The sequence below is a fragment of the Aedes albopictus genome, chromosome 2 (genome assembly GCF_035046485.1).
Source record: "Aedes albopictus strain Foshan chromosome 2, AalbF5, whole genome shotgun sequence".
NCBI lineage: Eukaryota > Metazoa > Arthropoda > Insecta > Diptera > Culicidae > Aedes > Aedes albopictus.
Genome location: NC_085137.1, coordinates 27,446,990 through 27,465,126, shown reverse-complemented (window position 1 = coordinate 27,465,126; position 18,137 = coordinate 27,446,990). Strand labels below are relative to the sequence as shown.

The 18,137-nt window shown below is 40.4% G+C and overlaps 1 protein-coding gene across 3 annotated transcripts in view; it reads right to left on the bottom strand.

The window, feature by feature from the left end:
• Nucleotides 1–7,285: 7,285 nt before the first annotated feature.
• LOC115262067 (zinc finger protein 271) overlaps nucleotides 7,286–18,137 on the bottom strand; it is a 28,894-nt gene continuing 18,042 nt past the window's right edge. Inside the window, exon 4 of one of the 3 annotated variants that reach the window (XM_029864020.2) lies at nucleotides 7,286–8,366. In XM_029864020.2, coding sequence (XP_029719880.2) covers nucleotides 7,371–8,366 — 996 coding nt within the window. In that variant the 3' untranslated portion in view covers nucleotides 7,286–7,370. Of the gene's footprint in view, nucleotides 8,367–10,785; nucleotides 12,157–13,096; nucleotides 14,397–18,137 lie in introns of those variants that run through there. The other 2 variants (XM_029864021.2, XM_029864022.2) reach the window with 2 other exon arrangements.

The window sequence follows — 18,137 nt, the reverse complement described above, 5'->3', positions numbered from 1 at the left end:
TTCATGTTCAAATGTGTGCGTGTCTCTTTTGTAGATGTAGTTGTGAAACTTGGGGGAAAATATATGCACTCTTACCCCGGTTGTTAGTTTTATCATTATTTAGCCGTTTTACCCAAATCAATTGGGTAATATTAGCATATGCAATCTGAATAGCCTTTGAATTAGCGTGCAGTTTTGTGTATGGAAAAATTCACGCTAGTGTTCGTGAGTAGAAATGTCACTTATCTCTATTACAGAGTCCCGCAAAGTGACCAATCCAAGTTCCTGTGTGGTAGTGGTTTGTGTTCAGATTTCCCGTGTTAATCTATCTGTAAGAACTTTGTAAACATCTTTTGTTCTCACGTATATGGATAGGCTTGCAGTAGGTTTCGTGAGACTTTTTTTGGACAACTCAAGAGTGAATCCATCGAACTGTCAATTAGGCTACACTCTGAAAATTCTTCACGTTAAATCACGTAGCTTCCGATCAATTTTACTTGGGGCAAGACACTGTGCTGGAGAGTGCATTTTCCTTTACAGAGTTCTAGATTGAGTTTAAATAAGGGCGAAAGTAACATGAGAGAGTTCTCTTCATCGACTCTCTCTTCTGCAAATTATAGTGACAAGATGCGAATTCAATCGAACTTTTTTACACTTAAACGCTAGATTGCATCGCAACCTAGCGATTTATGACCAAAAAGTTCAACCATACTTGCATCTTGTCACTTTAATTTGAAGAAGAGAGAGTCGATGAAGAGAACTCTCTCATGTTACTTTCGCCCTTATTTAAACTCAATCTAGAGTTGCTCAGAATTTCTCTGGATTGCTCCCGTTTTTGCTTGGGTATTGCCTGATACTATCGCAAAACCAAAACAATATTGCCCGATATCTCGCTTTTCTTGCAGTTTTAGGGGTGTTTTACGCTAAATTTCGTCGATCATTGGTAAAAGAGTTACTCAGAATTTCTCAGAGTTACTCTCGTTTGCACAGTGTCTTGCCCCTAGCAATTTTAAATATTTAAGTCTCAATTTAAATACATGAGTCAGTCATGTAAAATCTATTGAGAAGCAATATCTGCGCTGACCCCACTGTGCAACGTTACGCTGAACACTCCTACCTTCAGCTGTGATGCGCCCATGCCGAGCGAAGCGAAAGAGAGAAGAATAGTGACGACAGTTCTAGGGACAAGACAGATCTAAAGCGCCAGTCACACGGTGCATATATTGATCAATAGTTGGCCGTTTTATGGATGCATTGAATGTATAATATTGTTCAAAAATAGATTGACATCAATCATTCAACTTTTCCCCTATCTTCGGTTTGATCAACCACACAGCAATATTTCCCCTCCATAGCGAATTTTGCTTCAATTTTATCTACAACATTTCCCCACCTTCAAAATTGTTACATCAATCCTCTCGAAGATTGTTCAAACCATGGGTCAAATTATTCCATGGATCAATTGATTGGTTCAATATTTCCCCTCCAGATCAACCTATCATTCTTTCAATGCAGCAGCGCGTGAACGATCATTATTGCAGAGCATTCTGCCGTGTTGCCGTATTTTTTAAAATTTAAATAAACAGCTATTGAACTATATTATACAAAAAAAAACTGAATTCAGATGTAATAAATCATCGAACAAAAAAAAAACAATTTATGCAGAAGTAATGTAGTAAATTTATGCAAAGTTTATGTAAAGTAATTTATGCAGAGGTAAATGTAATGAACCCAACTATTACAATGCATTAGTGATAATAAACAGTTCACAACATTTTTTGTGTAATCTTATATGTAACTCGGTTTGTGTCCCACCGAACTTTGCTAAAAATTACTGGTGCACTGCTTTGCTTTGCTAGCTGTGCACTAGTATGGGACACGCTTGTATGGAAAAAATAAATTCTCGCTCCAGTCGACTTTTTAGATGCCATTTAGGTCCCATATGATCTGTACAAAATTTCAGCGCAATCGGTGAAACTATAATTTAGCGCAAGCGGTTCAAAGTTTGCATAGGATTTACTATGGGAAAAGTTATATTTTCAAACAAAAAATCCCAGAGGTCACCCTTTGTCTCCTTAATTCAAATCGATAAACGTTTCTTGTAGAAAAATCATTTATGAAACTTTCCTTCAAAGACCGCAAAACGATTGGAAGCTTGTGGAAAAATCTAACGAACGGCTTTTTGTTTTGTTTTATCAGCAGCACTGCTGCTGCCGTTGTTGTATGGGGTGGCGGGTGGCATCACCACCCCCAGAAACAGCAGCAGCCAAGGCAGCAGCTACAGTGCTGCTAATAAAACAAAACAAAAAGCCGTTTGTTTGATCACTAATCGGTAATAAATTAATATCTTTTTTCACAAGCTTCTGATCGATTTGCGGTCTTCGAAGGAAAGTTTCATAAATGATTTTTCTACAAGAAACGTTGATCGATTTGAATTAAGGTGACAAGGTGCGACCTCTGGGATTTTTTATCTGAAAGTATAACTTTTCCCATAGTAAATCCTATGCAAACTTTGAATTGCTTGCGCTAAATTATAGTTTCACCGATTGCGCTGAAATTTTGTACAGATCATATGGGACCTAAATGGAATCAAAAAAGTCGACTGGAGCGAGAATTTGATGTTTGTCCCATACTACTGTGCACGTATGATAAGCATGCACGGATACTTGTTTTGTTTTCTCTTTATGCATTAACTTCTCTCATACTGCCGGGAGATTTTTTCTCTGCTAGAGCCTCGGCTTGATCTATCTCTCTGGAAAGGGGTAATGTCGAAGATATTGGATTAATATTTGGTTTGATCCTCGTGATTTCATCAATAATCCTTGAGAAAGAAATAATTGATGGAATGGTGTAATAAAGGAAACAAGGAAGCGCTGCCAAATAAACATTTTCAAGCACAAGTTGCGCATCGTAAATTTTCATTAGATTATTTAGGAATAATGTTTAATATTTAACATTGGTTCATTATGTTTTATATCACATCTTTAACCCTAAAAGGGATACCTGGGGTCCATTGGACCCCAGGCGCCGTTCAGAGCTCGTCTTTGATGGAACACACTCAGCGAGGTGACGAAACTGAGGCCATGAAGGTATCCCTTTTAGGGTTAATTTCCACTAACGTATATGCGATTTTCTAGTGCCTTTAGTATAAAATGCTAGAAAACTCAGTGTGCGGCTCCGTGGTCGTGTGGCTAGGGTCACCAAGCTTGTAGTCGCATCGTGCTGAGGAGCGCGGGTTCGATTCCCGCCGCAGCTGTCAGGAAAAGTTTTCGGCTGTGCCACTGGGCGTTGCATGGTAGTCCGTTGTCTAGTGTCGTGCTTCCTTCAAAGAGCGAAAGCTCACTGGAAGCATTGAACGTGTCCGTGTCTTTTAATATTTTCGACAGCTCTGTTCTCTTCGTCATGGGGTGTTATCTTAAGTCTGATAAACTAAAAGTTGGCATCACATCTTTGCCAATCAAACTGTTTACAACTAAGTTTCAAGCTATTTGGACGACAAAAAACTCTTATGGCAAAGAGAGAAACACTGCCAATAATACACAAAGTCACTCTCAAGGCATATAATTTAATCATAGTTCAGTAATCAATCTAGCTATAGATAAACCTGTTAATAACGGATAAAGCAAACATTTTCAATTATAGCCGAAACAAACAAATCAATATGGCAATAACCTCTTATCAGCCTTTGTTTTCCAAACCTCTACTGCTTTACATATTTACTATGACATTAGCAAAAATCAAAACTTGTTCGAACCTAACTATTATTTATTTATATATTTATTTTTAACTTTAAATTTTGTAAGAGGGAAAAGCCCCTTTGAGTGATTTCCAAATTTACATGTTGAAGTTCGAACCTAACTGTTAATACTTATTGTTTAAGCTCCATTGTGTATGAAATATTTTGGTTCACCGGTAGAAGTTCATAACTTGTGTTAGAAATTAAAAAAACATCAACCTTCTAAAGAAATTAGGAAAAATAGCATAATGAATTAGTAAATAGATGCACTATTTACCAATTCATCGTACTTATCCGAGAAATTGGGTTCAATAAATAAGAGTTTATGAATGCTTACAAAAAATCGAATATGGTAAATAACCAAAATTATCAAAACATTAATTTTTCATAATCATTAATGGAATTGAATAAGCAAGTAAAATATCGAAATTTGCACTTTTCTAATGATCAAGTCTTTATTTTATTTACAATGCAAAAACGTGACGCTTTATTTCTAAAAATTTGCTGCCAAAGCATTTCATAAAATTCAATTGAGTTGGCCACCATGAACGCCGTAAACCACGCGCTGAATGTTGGTGAATTGCTATCTCTTCCTCACTGATGGAATGGTCTTCGCTCAATCTGCTGACTCTTTTACCCTGCTGGATTGATCGAATAAAACTCAAGGGGATAAAATAAACTCAAGGGGAAAGATGATCTTGATGGTTTGGTCAAACTGGATGATAGCGGTGGTTGGATCAATCTTTCGGAGGGGAAATATTGAAGATATAAACACCAACCTCAATAAGGTAATCCATGATACAGATGCGATCAGCTGATTTTTTTTGTTTACCATGTATTTTTGACATCCTATGATCGGGGTGACAGTTGAACACAAAGGAATTTGTTAAGCACCGACGACACTTGACGAAACTTTGTTAAGTAGTACTCACACTGTGTTTACATTTTTAGCTGTCACCCCCATCGCGAAAAGTCGTCATGGATTGCCTTATCCTCGCTTTTGCTGGTTGGTCAGTATTTATATCAAGATTCAACATTATCATCCATCTTCTCCGCAAAAAAAATGCAAGCAATACATTTAGCAATATTTCCATCAAATTGTGTTTCTTGATGAAATTGAAGGAAAGATTGAACCTCTTGGTTGAATCAACTTATTGAAAAGTGTAAATGGCACTTAACGGGGTTCGATTCCCGTTCCGGTCGGGAAAATTTTCTCGACTTTCTGGGCATAGTGTAACATTGTGCTTGCCTCACAATATACTAATTCATGCAATGGCTGGCAAAGAAAGACCTCCCATTAATATCTGTGGTAGTGCTCAAAGAACACTAAGTTGGAGAGTGGCAGGCCAAGTTCCAGTGGGAACGTAGAGCCATACAGAAGAAGAAGAAGACAGATCTAACGAGAGCAAATCTGTGTTCAAGATGTTCTTCAGAATTCCTCACAGTTCCTCAGAATTTCTCCCATTTGTGCCAAAGTGCGATCTGCCACCAATGTCAAGCTGCAAAGTGTTGCGTGTGCTGAATGAAAATTGCAGTTTCAGGGATGTCTTTCAACAAATTTCGTCGATCATCGATATAAAGAGTAACTCAGAATCTCTCAGAATTGCTCTCGTTTGCACAGTGTCTTGAAATTTTCATTACCGTTGTAGCTTTACATGAATAAACACGTTTCTAGTTTTGCTCTGTGATCGCGGTGTTGAAACATTATTTTCCCGGCCGAATTCCTATTTCCCATTAGGTTATGGGCCCAGTGTTCGCGTGTGTCGGGAAGTAATGTTTGCGTGTTTTGCATGTGAAATCCGGAGAGATGGAGCTGGAATCGGTGCTTGTGCGGATTACAATGTTCGACGGCACAAACTTTCCATCGTGGAAGTTCCGCACAGGAGGTGAAAGAAGTGGAGGCGCTGACTATCAAGGCGGAAGATATTCTCGTGTGAGGATGGAAAATTTCCACGTGTTCTGTTTGTCGAACGAATTTTTGAGAAAGAAAAAGGAAAACCACATTTTCTTTCGAATTTGCGAAGTGAACATTATGTCTGTGTAGTTTTTCGAGTGAAATCCACAACCAAAAGCTGAAAAAGAGTGAAAGGATATAAGTTTTGCTGAAAATGAAGTCCTGCAAAATGACGGATCCGCCGGAAAACAAAAAGCCGCCTGACGGTGGTAGACCAGAGCGAGCGCTTAAGGCAGTATCAAATCTACGAATACAACTCGAATGACCTCGAGTTGGACGATCCGGGAAACAAGGCACCAATCAACAAACTCTCCATAGGACGAATTCTGTCGCAAAACAATGACTACAAGAACTACATTATAAACCTGCGCGCACTAGGCCGCAGGTTCATGGTGTTCATGAAGTGCCATCAGACAGCAAATCGACTCCAGGTGGATCAGCAGCTCAAGCCGAAGGGATACAGAGCGTTTACTCCACGAAGCCTTCGTTGCAGTTTCAGGAGTGGTGTCAGGAGTAAATACCTGTGGTAAATACCTCGACGAAATCAAGCAAAACATACGGAGCGATTGCCCGATCCTCGGCATCAACCGTCCCCACAGGTATGAAGGAGCCAACAAAATTGAGATCACACGCATCAGCATCGCTTTCCGCGCCAGCACATTACCCAGGGAAGTCCGTATGTTCTGCTGCGTTAATTCAGTGCGACCCTTCATCAACAAACCGGGACTATGCCTAGGGGCAAGACACTGTGAAGACGAGAGTAACTCTGAGAAATTCTGAGTAACTCTTTTCACCAATGATCAACGAAATTTGTTGAAGGGCACCCCTAAAACTGCAAGAAAAGCGAGATATCGGGCAATATTGTTTTGATTCTGCGATAAATCAGGCAACACCCATGTACAAACGGTAGCAATCCGGAGAAATTCTGAGCAACTCTGTGACGGAAAATGTACTCTCCAGCAGTGTCCTGCTCCAAGGGACATACCTATGTCGCATTGGGTAGAATGTCGCAACAGATTTAGGTTGCGACATTGTCGTTATTGTTGCGCGATGGTTGAATTTTGATTCACTGGGTGGTACCTATGCGGAGCGGACCTGGTGTGAATAAAGCTGGTGACTATCACGCCGAAGACCTATGGGATCGAATCCCACTCCCGACAAACTCACAAAATGTGAGTTGTTCCTTCGGAAGGGAAGTAAAGCGTGGGTCCCGAGATAAACTAACCTAGGGCTAAAATCGTCAATACAGAAAAAATAGGTGTTACCTTTTCCCACGCTCACGTGGAACGTGAAGTTGGTGTGGTTTCTCTAGTATTGCGCAGTCTAAGTGTGGAGATGTTCGAGAATCTGTACAAGAAATCATTTTTAAAAACAACTTCGATTGCTTTACGAAGATTCACATAGTACGTTCGCATTTTGTCCGCTCTCTTCCCTCTGTCACGTGTTTTTCCTATTATCGTAGGTACAGCATGCAAATATTGTCATACTGTAGATGCCACCAAATGATTTTGAGCGTTCCCTGACAAACGTTATCTAGAGACCCCTTCCTTTACCTTATAGTCATCTACAAATACAACTCTGATTTTTTTCTTTATGATTAAAACAAAATAAGCAACTAAACCGACTTTAATAACTCGTTTATTATTAATGGAAAAGGCTTTAAAAGGATGGACTAAATTAAAAATGATACTTTTTGTCATACTAATCCGAACACACCTCTGCAATTCTCCTCTGACCAGTGTGCTCCTTGACGTGCTCCTCGAAATCTGTCTTCCTATCGAAGCTGGCTTGGCATTGATCGCAGGGATACAGTTTTTGCCCAGTGTGTTTCCGCATGTGCAATCGGAGGTCCCGTTCCCGTACGAACGAGGATTCGCACAGGTCGCACCCAAACGGCATAATCCCCAGGTGCACCTGCTTCTCGTGACGATCGCGATCACCGGACGCCTTGTACCGCTTGTCGCAACCCTGACGACAAGCGAAGTTCCGCAGGCCATCGTGCACTCTCTGATGCCTGACGCATAGTTCATATAAGTTGAAACGGGCGTGACATATGTTGCATTCCCATGATCGCTGATTTTCATGGATTGCCATATGAGCCTGTAAATTTCGCATCAGTTTACCGCAAACAGGGCAAACGGTTTTCTGCATTCGGTTCCTTTCTTCTCGGTTTTTCGAATGCACGGTTTTTAGATGACTTCTGAGATATCGATCCGTTAAGAATAGTTTGTCGCAAATCTCGCATTTTACCTTCCTAGGCCTAGCACAAGTTTTATGGGACAACTTTTCGGTATTGTGTACCCATTTGGCACAACCATTGCAGAAGAACGTTCTGGTTCGTCGCTGATGCCGCACCAGTGTCGCCTTCTGGTCGAACACCTTCAAGCAAACGGGACATTGGAAATCGCACTTGCGATTTTGATAGGTTCTGCTGTTATAATCGCGCTTTTCCTCGTGCAGAGTTTGGCCGTGTTCTATAAGCTTCTCGTACTCGGTCTCGGTGTGCGTAGGACACACACAGCACATGAAAGTGAATGGTTCTTGGGGGTATGGTTCTTGGAATCTGGTATCTGGTTGTTTGGGTTGTTTGGGAGGTCGTGGATTCACTTTAATGCCTTCGGCATTACGATGGATGTTTGCCACAATGTGCGTATTCATTCGTCCTTTATACTTTGTCCGGTAAGCACAACCAGGCACCTGTAATTAAGAAAGATTTATTGAAGTAGACTTTACCAGTAGCTCAAATTGAAAATTTAAAAAAAAAACTTTTTTTTTGCGATTTTTCCATAAATAACTATTTTGTCATTGTAAAGTGAAGTCAGAATGTTTTTTTTTGTGTTGATGTGGACGAGACTTCGTGGTGCACCTGCTGGTTCCACGCGATCTGGAAACCCCTGCATGTTGTGAATAACTTATGACACATTCTACCTAACTCATGAATTCGACCACAATCCTCAACATATTTTTACATTCGAAAAAAAAAAGCAATAAATATGACTGAAATAGATTGAACATTTGGTTTTCATCGAAAAAGTTTGTTTAAAATGTGGAATAGCCGAGGTAAGCTAAATGACCTGAGTTCCGAACAAATGTTCATGACTTTTGTGAGCAAGTGATATATTACGGAGATCTCCAGTGACTTAAGCCTATCTTATCTTGGTTTTCTAATACGTTTGACAGCGAGCGACACCAACAGAGAAATTCAGAGACGCATTGTGGTAGTCCTGTAAGGGCATAAAGCATGGTTTCTAAGTGCAGAGGACTAACGTGCCCATGGAGTGTTCGAACGGAAGGTGTTGCGTACCATCTACGGCGGAAAGCAGATAGAAAATGGCACATGGAGAAGGCGAATGAACCACAAGCTGCATCAGCTGCTGAGAGAACCAATCATCGTCCACATCGCTAAACCGTGATGCTACTACGGTGGGCGGGTCACGTCATCAGGATGTCGGATAACAACCCGAATAAAGTGGTTCTCGAGAGCAATACGACCGGTACAAGAAGACATGGTACGCAGCGAGCTAGGTGGGTCGATCAAATGAAGGACGATTTGCGGACCCTTCGTACACTGCGAGACTGGAGATACAAAGGCATGGACCGAGTCGAATGGAAACGACTTCTGTGTACAGCAGAGGACACTCAGGCCTCAGTCTGACTGGTAAGGTAAGGTATAATTCTGCAGCGATAGTGGATTGTGCAGCCTTGCAACAAGATATCGATGCTGTGGCTGCTTGATGGTGTGCCTCAAACGGAATGGAGCTGAACGCGATCAAGTGTAAGCTAATAAGTTTCAGCAAGTCGCAAACGCTGTTGACTTTTGGTTACAGAGCAAATGGGATAGTGCTGGTACGAGTTAACTCCATCAAGGATCTAGGAGTAATTATGGACTGCTAGCTAAGTTTTAACGACCATGTGACCTCGACAACCGCTAAGGCTTTTGCTGTTCTTGGATTCGTTCGACGAAATGCCTCTGAGTTCCGTGATGCGTACGCTTTAAAAAGTGTTTACTGTTCGCTTGTCCGAAGTGTTCTGGAGTATGCGGTTCAAATCTGGGCTCCGTATAGGGAAACCCAAATCGGACGTATAGAAAGGGTCCAACGGTGCTTCGTTCGCTATGCTTTACGGAGACTTCCGTGGTCTGACCCGCTGCAGCTGCCACCGTACAACGACCGATGTCAACTTATAAGATTGGAGCCATTACGCAAGCGCCGCTTGTATTTACAAAGAATGTTTGCATACGATGTACTTTGCAACAGGATTGACTGTCCGGAACTTCTTCAGCAAGCGCGGTTCTTTGTACCTGCACGCCGAACACGCCAGCGAACTTCATTCATTACTGCTCGACATCATACAGTTTACGGCCAAAACAATCCGCTAGAGCGATGTTTTAATGCACTTAACGATGTTGAATGTTTTGACTTTAATATAAGTAGAACTCGTTTTAAGAATATTATAAGAAATAGTATGTAGTTTAGCATTAAATCAGTCTGTGCAGCCCAGCTGAAGACGGTGGAATAAATAAATAATGCTGATGATATGATGGATACACAATCACCAACAACAATTTCAGATTCGCTCTCCCGCCGCTGTCACGAAACTACTCCAAAGGGAGATCCTTCCATTCAACTTCGGGGTTACGTGCGTCAAGCCAATTTTAAGTTTATGGAATCGATGTTTATGTTGGGTTGTTCCCGTTTGCTTCCATGTGAAATAAATTAAGTTGGTTTTCAGCCCAACCAAAATTTCAATTGTTAAACTTACTCAAATTTGAGAGTACTGTATCAGTAGGGAATCGCGCTACTTGGGCGGTGGCTTCTATATTCGTCTGTTTTCCATTATAACTCAGTCAAATTTGAACCAATTGACACAACTTTTGGAATGTGGTGATATAGGTATAGTATCTACCCGTGTACAACATTTCAAGTGAATTGGTTCAAAATTGACTGAGTTATAGTGGAAAACAGACGAATATAGAAGCCACCGCCCAAGTGGCGCGATACCCTATCAGAAACTCAGTGTTGGAATGACGCACTCGAACTGCAAAAGTTGGGCTGTTTCTCTCTTCACTCGCTGACAATCCGCCAAACCGACTGGAATAATTCGTTTATTAAAATAAGGCCGGAACAAATCACATTTTCTTCTTTTGTCACAATACTCGTTGCCTCGCTAAGGGGGAGGACAATAAATAATAAATGTATTTGACGAAGAAATACCCAAACAATTCGGCAAAATCTATAAACTCATCGGATTTGTTAAGACATTTTCTGTGCAACTCTAATTTCACCTTAAAATTTTAAAATTTCTTTTATAATTTATTGGTGTCCCCCCTCAAAATGTTGAATTTCGACCAAAATTGTCCAAGGGGGCGGTGACATAAGAGAAAATCGAAATTTGTGTCAGCCTAATTATCAATAAAAAAAGATAGAAGGCATAAAGCCATTTGTCATAACCGAAATGCATCCTTCTTTAATATGCCAAGTGTTCATTATGCCAAATGACCGTTATACCAAATGTCTTTATGCCAAGTGACCTTATCCTAACACTCCTTTTTAACTCTACTCTGACCAGTGTGCTCTTTGACGTGCTCCTCGAAATCTGTCTTCCTATCGAAGCCGGCTTGGCATTGATCGCAGGGATACAGTTTTCGCCCCGTGTGTCTCTGCACGTGCAATCGGAGGTCCCGTTCCCGCACGAACGAGGATTCACACAGGTCGCACCCAAACGGCCTAATCCCCAGGTGCACCAGCTTCTCGTGACGATCGCGATCACCGGACGCCTTATACCGCTTGTCGCAACCCTGACGACAAGCATAGTTCCGCAGGCCATCGTGCACTCTTTGATGCATGACGTATACTGGAAATAAGTTGAAACGGGCGTGACATATGTTGCATTCCCATGACCGCTTGTTTTCATGGCTTGCCATATGAGCCTTTAAATTTAACACCGCTTTCCCGCAAACAGAGCAAACGCTTTTCCGTATTCCTTCTTGGTTTCCCGAATGCAAGTTTTTTAGATGAATTCTGAGATTTTGATCCGTTACGAATAGTTTGCCGCAAAGCTCGCATTTCACCTTCTGAGCACAAGTTTTATGAGACAACCGTTCGGTATTGAGTACCGATTTGGCACAACCAGTGCAGAAGAACGTTCTGTTTCTTCGCTGATGGCGCACCAGTTTCGCCCTCTGGTCGAACACCTTCAAGCAAACGGGACATTGGAAATCGCACTTGCGATTTTGATAGGCTTTCCTGTTATGATCGCGCTTTTCCCCGTGCAGAGTTTGGCTGTGTTCTACAAGCTTCTCGTACTCGGTCTCGGTGTGCGTAGGACACACACAGCACATGAAATTGGATGGTTTTCGGGGGTATGGATCTGGTTGTTTGGGAGGCCGTGGATTTACTTTAACGCCTTCGGCATTATGATGGATGTTAGCCACAATGTGCGTATTTATTCGTCCCTTATACTTGCTCCGGTAAGCACAATCAGGCACCTGTAATTAAGAAAGATTTATCGAAGTAGAGTTAATCAATAGTGACCCCGTAAGTAGCTCAAATTTGCTCTGATAAAAACTGTTTAATCCATCTATGTTGAATAGACCCTTCTTACACTTACTTTGGGTTTTCTTTTCTCTGTTCGGAACATTAACCACTGCGACCAAAAGTTGATCTATTGAAGTATATCCCGTGTCCTTTGTATAGTGCATGTCGTATTACTTTATCACCATTGAGAAGTTATGAAGTATTCGGTTTAGTTACAATAGTCATTTTCAACTTAATCGCAAGGAATAATTCAGATTGATTGGTTCCGCTTTGAACACGCTCCTTTTGTTCATCCGGTTTTGACTAGGATCCCTTAATGAAAAAGTCAAGAAATGATACCGATATTGGCCATGCATCGGAACCCTAGTCCTTATTATTTCAAACTAGTGAACACCGAATAAAAGATTAGGAATAATAATCCATTTATCCTTGTTTCAAGATCTATCTCGGCCACACCTAAAACCGAGACCTATCACTTTCAACAAGGTGTGAAATGTAATAAGGACCAAAGTGTTTTCCTTTGAATACTAATTTATGCTGTTCCACTAGTTGGAAGCAGTTAGGACTAGGGTTCGGTTTGGTAGATCTTTTTCCGCAACGCAACCCAAGAAGGTGATCTACCCACGCTACGGGCTCCGTTAAAGATCGAGCATATTTTAAACCCCCTCAACCATTCATCCCTCAGCACGGATAGCCTGACACCTTGGATTGGGGGTACCTGTTTGGTGGACTTTTACCCCCGGAACAGATGGTCCATAGTTCTATTCTAAGCCGGCAACTACGTAGCTGCCACGAGCATACTTTGGGTTTAGTTTACATACAAATATTTTTGTTGAAGTTTCACCTAAATCATGTTCAAAGTTACTTTGACTTGTTATCTTTTGAATGAGACCTAGGGTGTTGAAATCTGACGCAAATTGGCGGAGATATGGGCCTGGAAAAATGACATGTTTTTGAGGGGGTGACCCCAGGTCCAAACTTTTGATCGGGAGTGTATTTCATGCACATCCTGGGTCATACCGTAGACCCTACCCACAAATGTTTTTAAGTGTTCCTTGACAAAATGTTATACGAAAAACACGCATGAAGGCTAACACTATCTAGTAGATACCCCCTTCCTTTTCCCTTATATCATCATCTACAAATACGAATTTTATCTTGCTTCATGATTAAAACAAAATTATCAGCTGAACCGACTTTAATAACTCGTTTATTATCGATAAAAAAGTTATAAATTATGCTTTATGTCAATCCCATCCTAACACTCCTCTTGAACTCTACTCTGACCAGTGTGCTCCTGGACGTGCTTCTCAAAATCCATCTTCCTGTTGAAGCCGGCTTTGCATTGACCGCAGGGATACAACTTTTGCCCAGTGTGTTTCCGCATGTGCAATCGGAGGTCCCGTTCCCGTACGAACGAGGATTCGCACAGGTCGCACCCGAACGGCGTAATCCCCAGGTGCACCAGCTTCTCGTGACGATCGCGATCACCGGACGCCTTGTACCGCTTGTCGCAACCATGACGACAACCGTACTTCCGCAGGCCATTGTGCACTCTCTGATGCAGGGTGAGTACTTCAAATGAGTTGAAACGGGCGTGGCATATGTTGCATTCCCATGATCGCTTATTTTCATGGCTAGACATATGAAACTGCAAATTTCTCACCATCTTCCCGCACACAAAGCAAACGCTTCTCTGCGTTTCTTCTCGGTTTGCAGAATGTACGTTTTTTAGATGAGATTCGAGAGTTTTTTCCGAAGATAATAGTTTGTCGCAAAGCTCGCATTTTACCTTCCTAGGCTTAGCACAAGTGCTATGGGACATCATTTCGGTATTGAAGAACCATTTGGCACAACCAGTGCAGAAGAATCTTTTGATTCGTTGCTTATGGCGCACCAGTGTCACCCGCTGGTCGAACCCTTTCAAGCAAACGGGACATTGGAACATGCGATTTACATAGGTTTTCCTGTTGTATTCGCGTTTTTCCTCGTGCAGAGTTCGACCGTGTTCGATAAGCTTGTCGTACTCGGTCTCGGTGTGCGTAGGGCAAATACAGCACATGTAAGTGGGTGTTTGTTTGTTGCAAGGCTGTGGATACACTTTAGAGCCTTTGGCATTACGATGAACGTTTATCAAAATGTGCGCATTTATTCGGTCCTTACGCTTGCTCCGGTAAGCACAGCCAGGCACCTGTAATTAAGAAAGATTGATTGAAATACACCCAATTTTTTGCACGGGTTGATGTTTGCTTTTACTCAGTAAATGTTGAACCATATCATAAGAAAATGTTAAACACAAGTAGACAATTAGACACGGTTAGTAGATACTATCCGTGTTATAAAAACCAACTCAATAGGTAAAAAAATTATAGTAAAAAAACGACCCGAGTAAATAAAAATCGGGTGTTTCGTGACTGGTTATATTCTCCGCACTTTTAGGAAAACGCTGTAAAGTCAAGCATGCTTATTCAATACCCGCCTGACGTTAAATTTCGATGTAGACTTCTCTTTGGTATTTCTTTTCACCATCACAAACTATTTTTTTCCATTTTTCAACACGAATTTCACACTTGAATTAACTCCGCCAGCTCCAGAAAAGGCTTGACCAAGGGCTTGACGCTTGATGTACAACACTGAATTAGAGTCACGCATTTTCAGTAAAATTCTATCACTCAAAAAAGTAACATTCACATAAATTCTAAAATAAAATTTATTTTTAACTATTTAATAGTTCGTTCGCTCACATGTTTGTGGTGTTTTAATATTTTCCGGTGTTCTAAACAATATTGTCATGCCTAAATTATTGCTAATTACAGGTTATGTGGATGCATGAGCTGATTTAAAATTTTTATCATGCAGAAAGTCCAACGGAATTTGGCCGATTTTGTGTAGGTATCATGCATTCCTGTGTTATGCATTTCACACGTGTTGGGAAAGTTTTCTTTCGTTGCACAAATGACGTATTCAATTGTTTGACTTTTGACCGGTGTAGTGTTTTTAAAGTGGCTGGAAACAAGTTCATTTTCTGTTAACACGGCACCGCTCAAACGTCAAATTAGTGAGCTTAGCTGAATCCATTGTGATGATCAAGTGAGACATCATTGTGATGTTTGATTCTAATGTACCGTGAGGTGCCCATATTTCGTGCACTTAAGAATTGTAGAAGTTTGATAAACGACTGAAATTTTATCATACAGTATATCAGATTAATTTCTTCAATAATATTTAGTGCTGGCACTGTAGCTCCCAAAAGAAAAATATAAATTAGGCACCTTCACATTATACAAGATAGTTACAGCATTAGTTTTGATTTGTTTGAAAGTACCAAATTTCGTGCACGGGTTCCAAATTTCGTTAAAAATGGGTCAAAATTTCGCTCACTCTAAAAAAACGTAGAATTCGCCTAAATGTGTTAATTTTCAAAATGTAGCATACTCGTATAATAACCTAGAAGCCACAACGTGTAGATAAAATCGATGTCTGTGACGAAATATGAGTGAATATTTGCTGTTTCCCATATTCGTCCCGATGTTTACACTAAGATTTCCAAAAATCCTTCTGTAGTTTTAAGGGTTATTATTGTAGACGTTGTTTTGCACTTTAATTGACATCTTAATTAAACAATATATTGTTTGCTATTTGAATTAAATGTTCACTACCTTTACTGATGGTCAGTAATGTGAATTTTTGGCAATATTGAGATTTTGCAGCCCATGACCATGTATCATGGGGTACTATCATATAGGGAAATAAAAATAGGTAGTTTGTTCCGAAAATTGTTGAAAAAATGCAAGGCCGATTTGTAACATTCTTAAAAGTGGACGCATAAGCGTCGCGTTCTATTGGAAATCCTATGGAACTATAAAATCGCTCTAAAACAAAAATTAGAGCTCAAATTCAAAATTGTTTGATGTTAGAACACGATTCAGCACTTATACTTCATAGTTGAGACAATTTACTTTTTTCGAACTTTGAACACGATTTTCTCGATTGTCTGTTTTTGCACATGGGACATTTATGCGTCCACCGGCAGTAATGATGTTTAATTCTAATGTAACATTGCAATCATCTGTCGTTAGATGTATTCTGATGTTTCAAGTGAGCAACACTTAACATCACTATGAAGTTTAATTCTAATGTAACGTTGCATTCTGGTGTCGTTAGGGGCTGTCCATTACCCAACTAACATTTATTGTGAATGTAAACGTCAACAAAGCGTCCTTAATACGGCTTGATGCTGAGTTACTGTGTTGTACATATTAGACTGGGTCAACAAAGTCGATTTTTTGGAACAATGCTTTTTCGATTTCTTTTAGCGTCCAAAACAACTGTGCAGAATTTGGGAGCGATTGGTTGCGTCCCCGTATTCCGCTTTGCGATTAAAGTTTGTATGGAATTTAGTATGGGAAAACGTGCTTTTTTGCATTTTTCTCATAAATTGAATTTTTTCGTCTAAAACTATCTAACTAATGACGTTGAAGCATAGCCTAGGCTATGCCGAAAAACTTTGCCGAAGACCGCAAAGTGATCCGACACTTGTGAAAAATGTTATAACGCACAGATTGCCTGGTGGTGCTTATCATTTAACATGTAAAGGAATAACATCAATAATAAAATCTCAGTTTTTGGCTTAAGTTACCAAGCGAATAACTTTTTTCACAAGCGTCGGATCACTTTGCGGTCTTCGGCAAAGTTTTTCGGTATATCCTAGGCTATACTTTAACGTCATTAGTTAAACGGTATTAGAGAAAAGAATTCAGCTTATGAGTACAATGCAAAAAAGTACGTTTTCCCATACTAACTTCCATACAAATTTCAATCACAATGCGGAATATGGGGACGCAACCAATCGCTCCCAAATTTTGCACAGTTGTTTTGGACGCAAAATGAAGTCAAAAAAGCTTTGTTCCGGGTTGACGCGGTCAAATTTAAAGTTTCTCCATACAACGTTGACCCACTCTAGTACATATGGACGGAAGCTTCTATGCAAGCCCTATACCAATGAATCTGGCGAACTTAATCAGCTTGTACATGCTGTACGATCAGCTTCTATTCCACCTAGTCATAGCTCTTTTCTCGGCGCTCCTATGTAACCACTAACTGAATAACATCTTGAGAAGGCGCTTTTTCAGCCTTTTCGCAATTGTTAAATAATAGTTTTACGGCATCCCCAAATTAAACGATTAAATATAATTAGGTTATGGATACCGTGACGCAATACATGTGAAACTGGAATTATCACTTTTAAAATTGAATAATTAAAGTACTTGCCGCTACTTGGAATCGAACTCCCGATCTCCGTATCCACTGGTCCCGATGATGTCCTCGCTGCCACACTGCTATATATAAATAACATAGAAAATAGCCCGTTTTGTTTTACCCCAGACAAGGCTTCATAATTGTGCCACAAGAAACCTTACCCAACTTCATCTTGCTGTAAAAGCTTGTGAAACGTCAAACGCAATAATGTTTACATTGAACAAGCTGTGTGGTTGCGCCAACAGATTGTTCTTCACAGCTTCTAGCTGAAAGAGTGTTCTTTAAACGGCTACGAAGCGCTGCTGTTTTGTGTTTTGGCAACATTACAAAACGTACTGTATAAAAGCAGCTGTTGTAGTGGCTGGGACTCTTACTCGATTTGCACACCTTCCGGCAAATATTCCGGCATTGAATTAAAGTGCAATAAAAGCAACCCAAATAATTTCACAGCACATACATGGATAGCTGTAAAAAAATTGTGTAGTAGCTATATATCCCGGTTAAAGTTTGTTTTGACAATAATGTTTATATCCGACAAGCCGTGTTGGTAAACCAATAGTTTCTTTATTACAGCTTCTAGCCGTAATGAAATCGCATAACGGCCTTTAAAGCGCTGCTGGTTTGGGGATTTGTCAGTATAACGAATTGTACTGTATAGTAGCAGTTGTTTTGT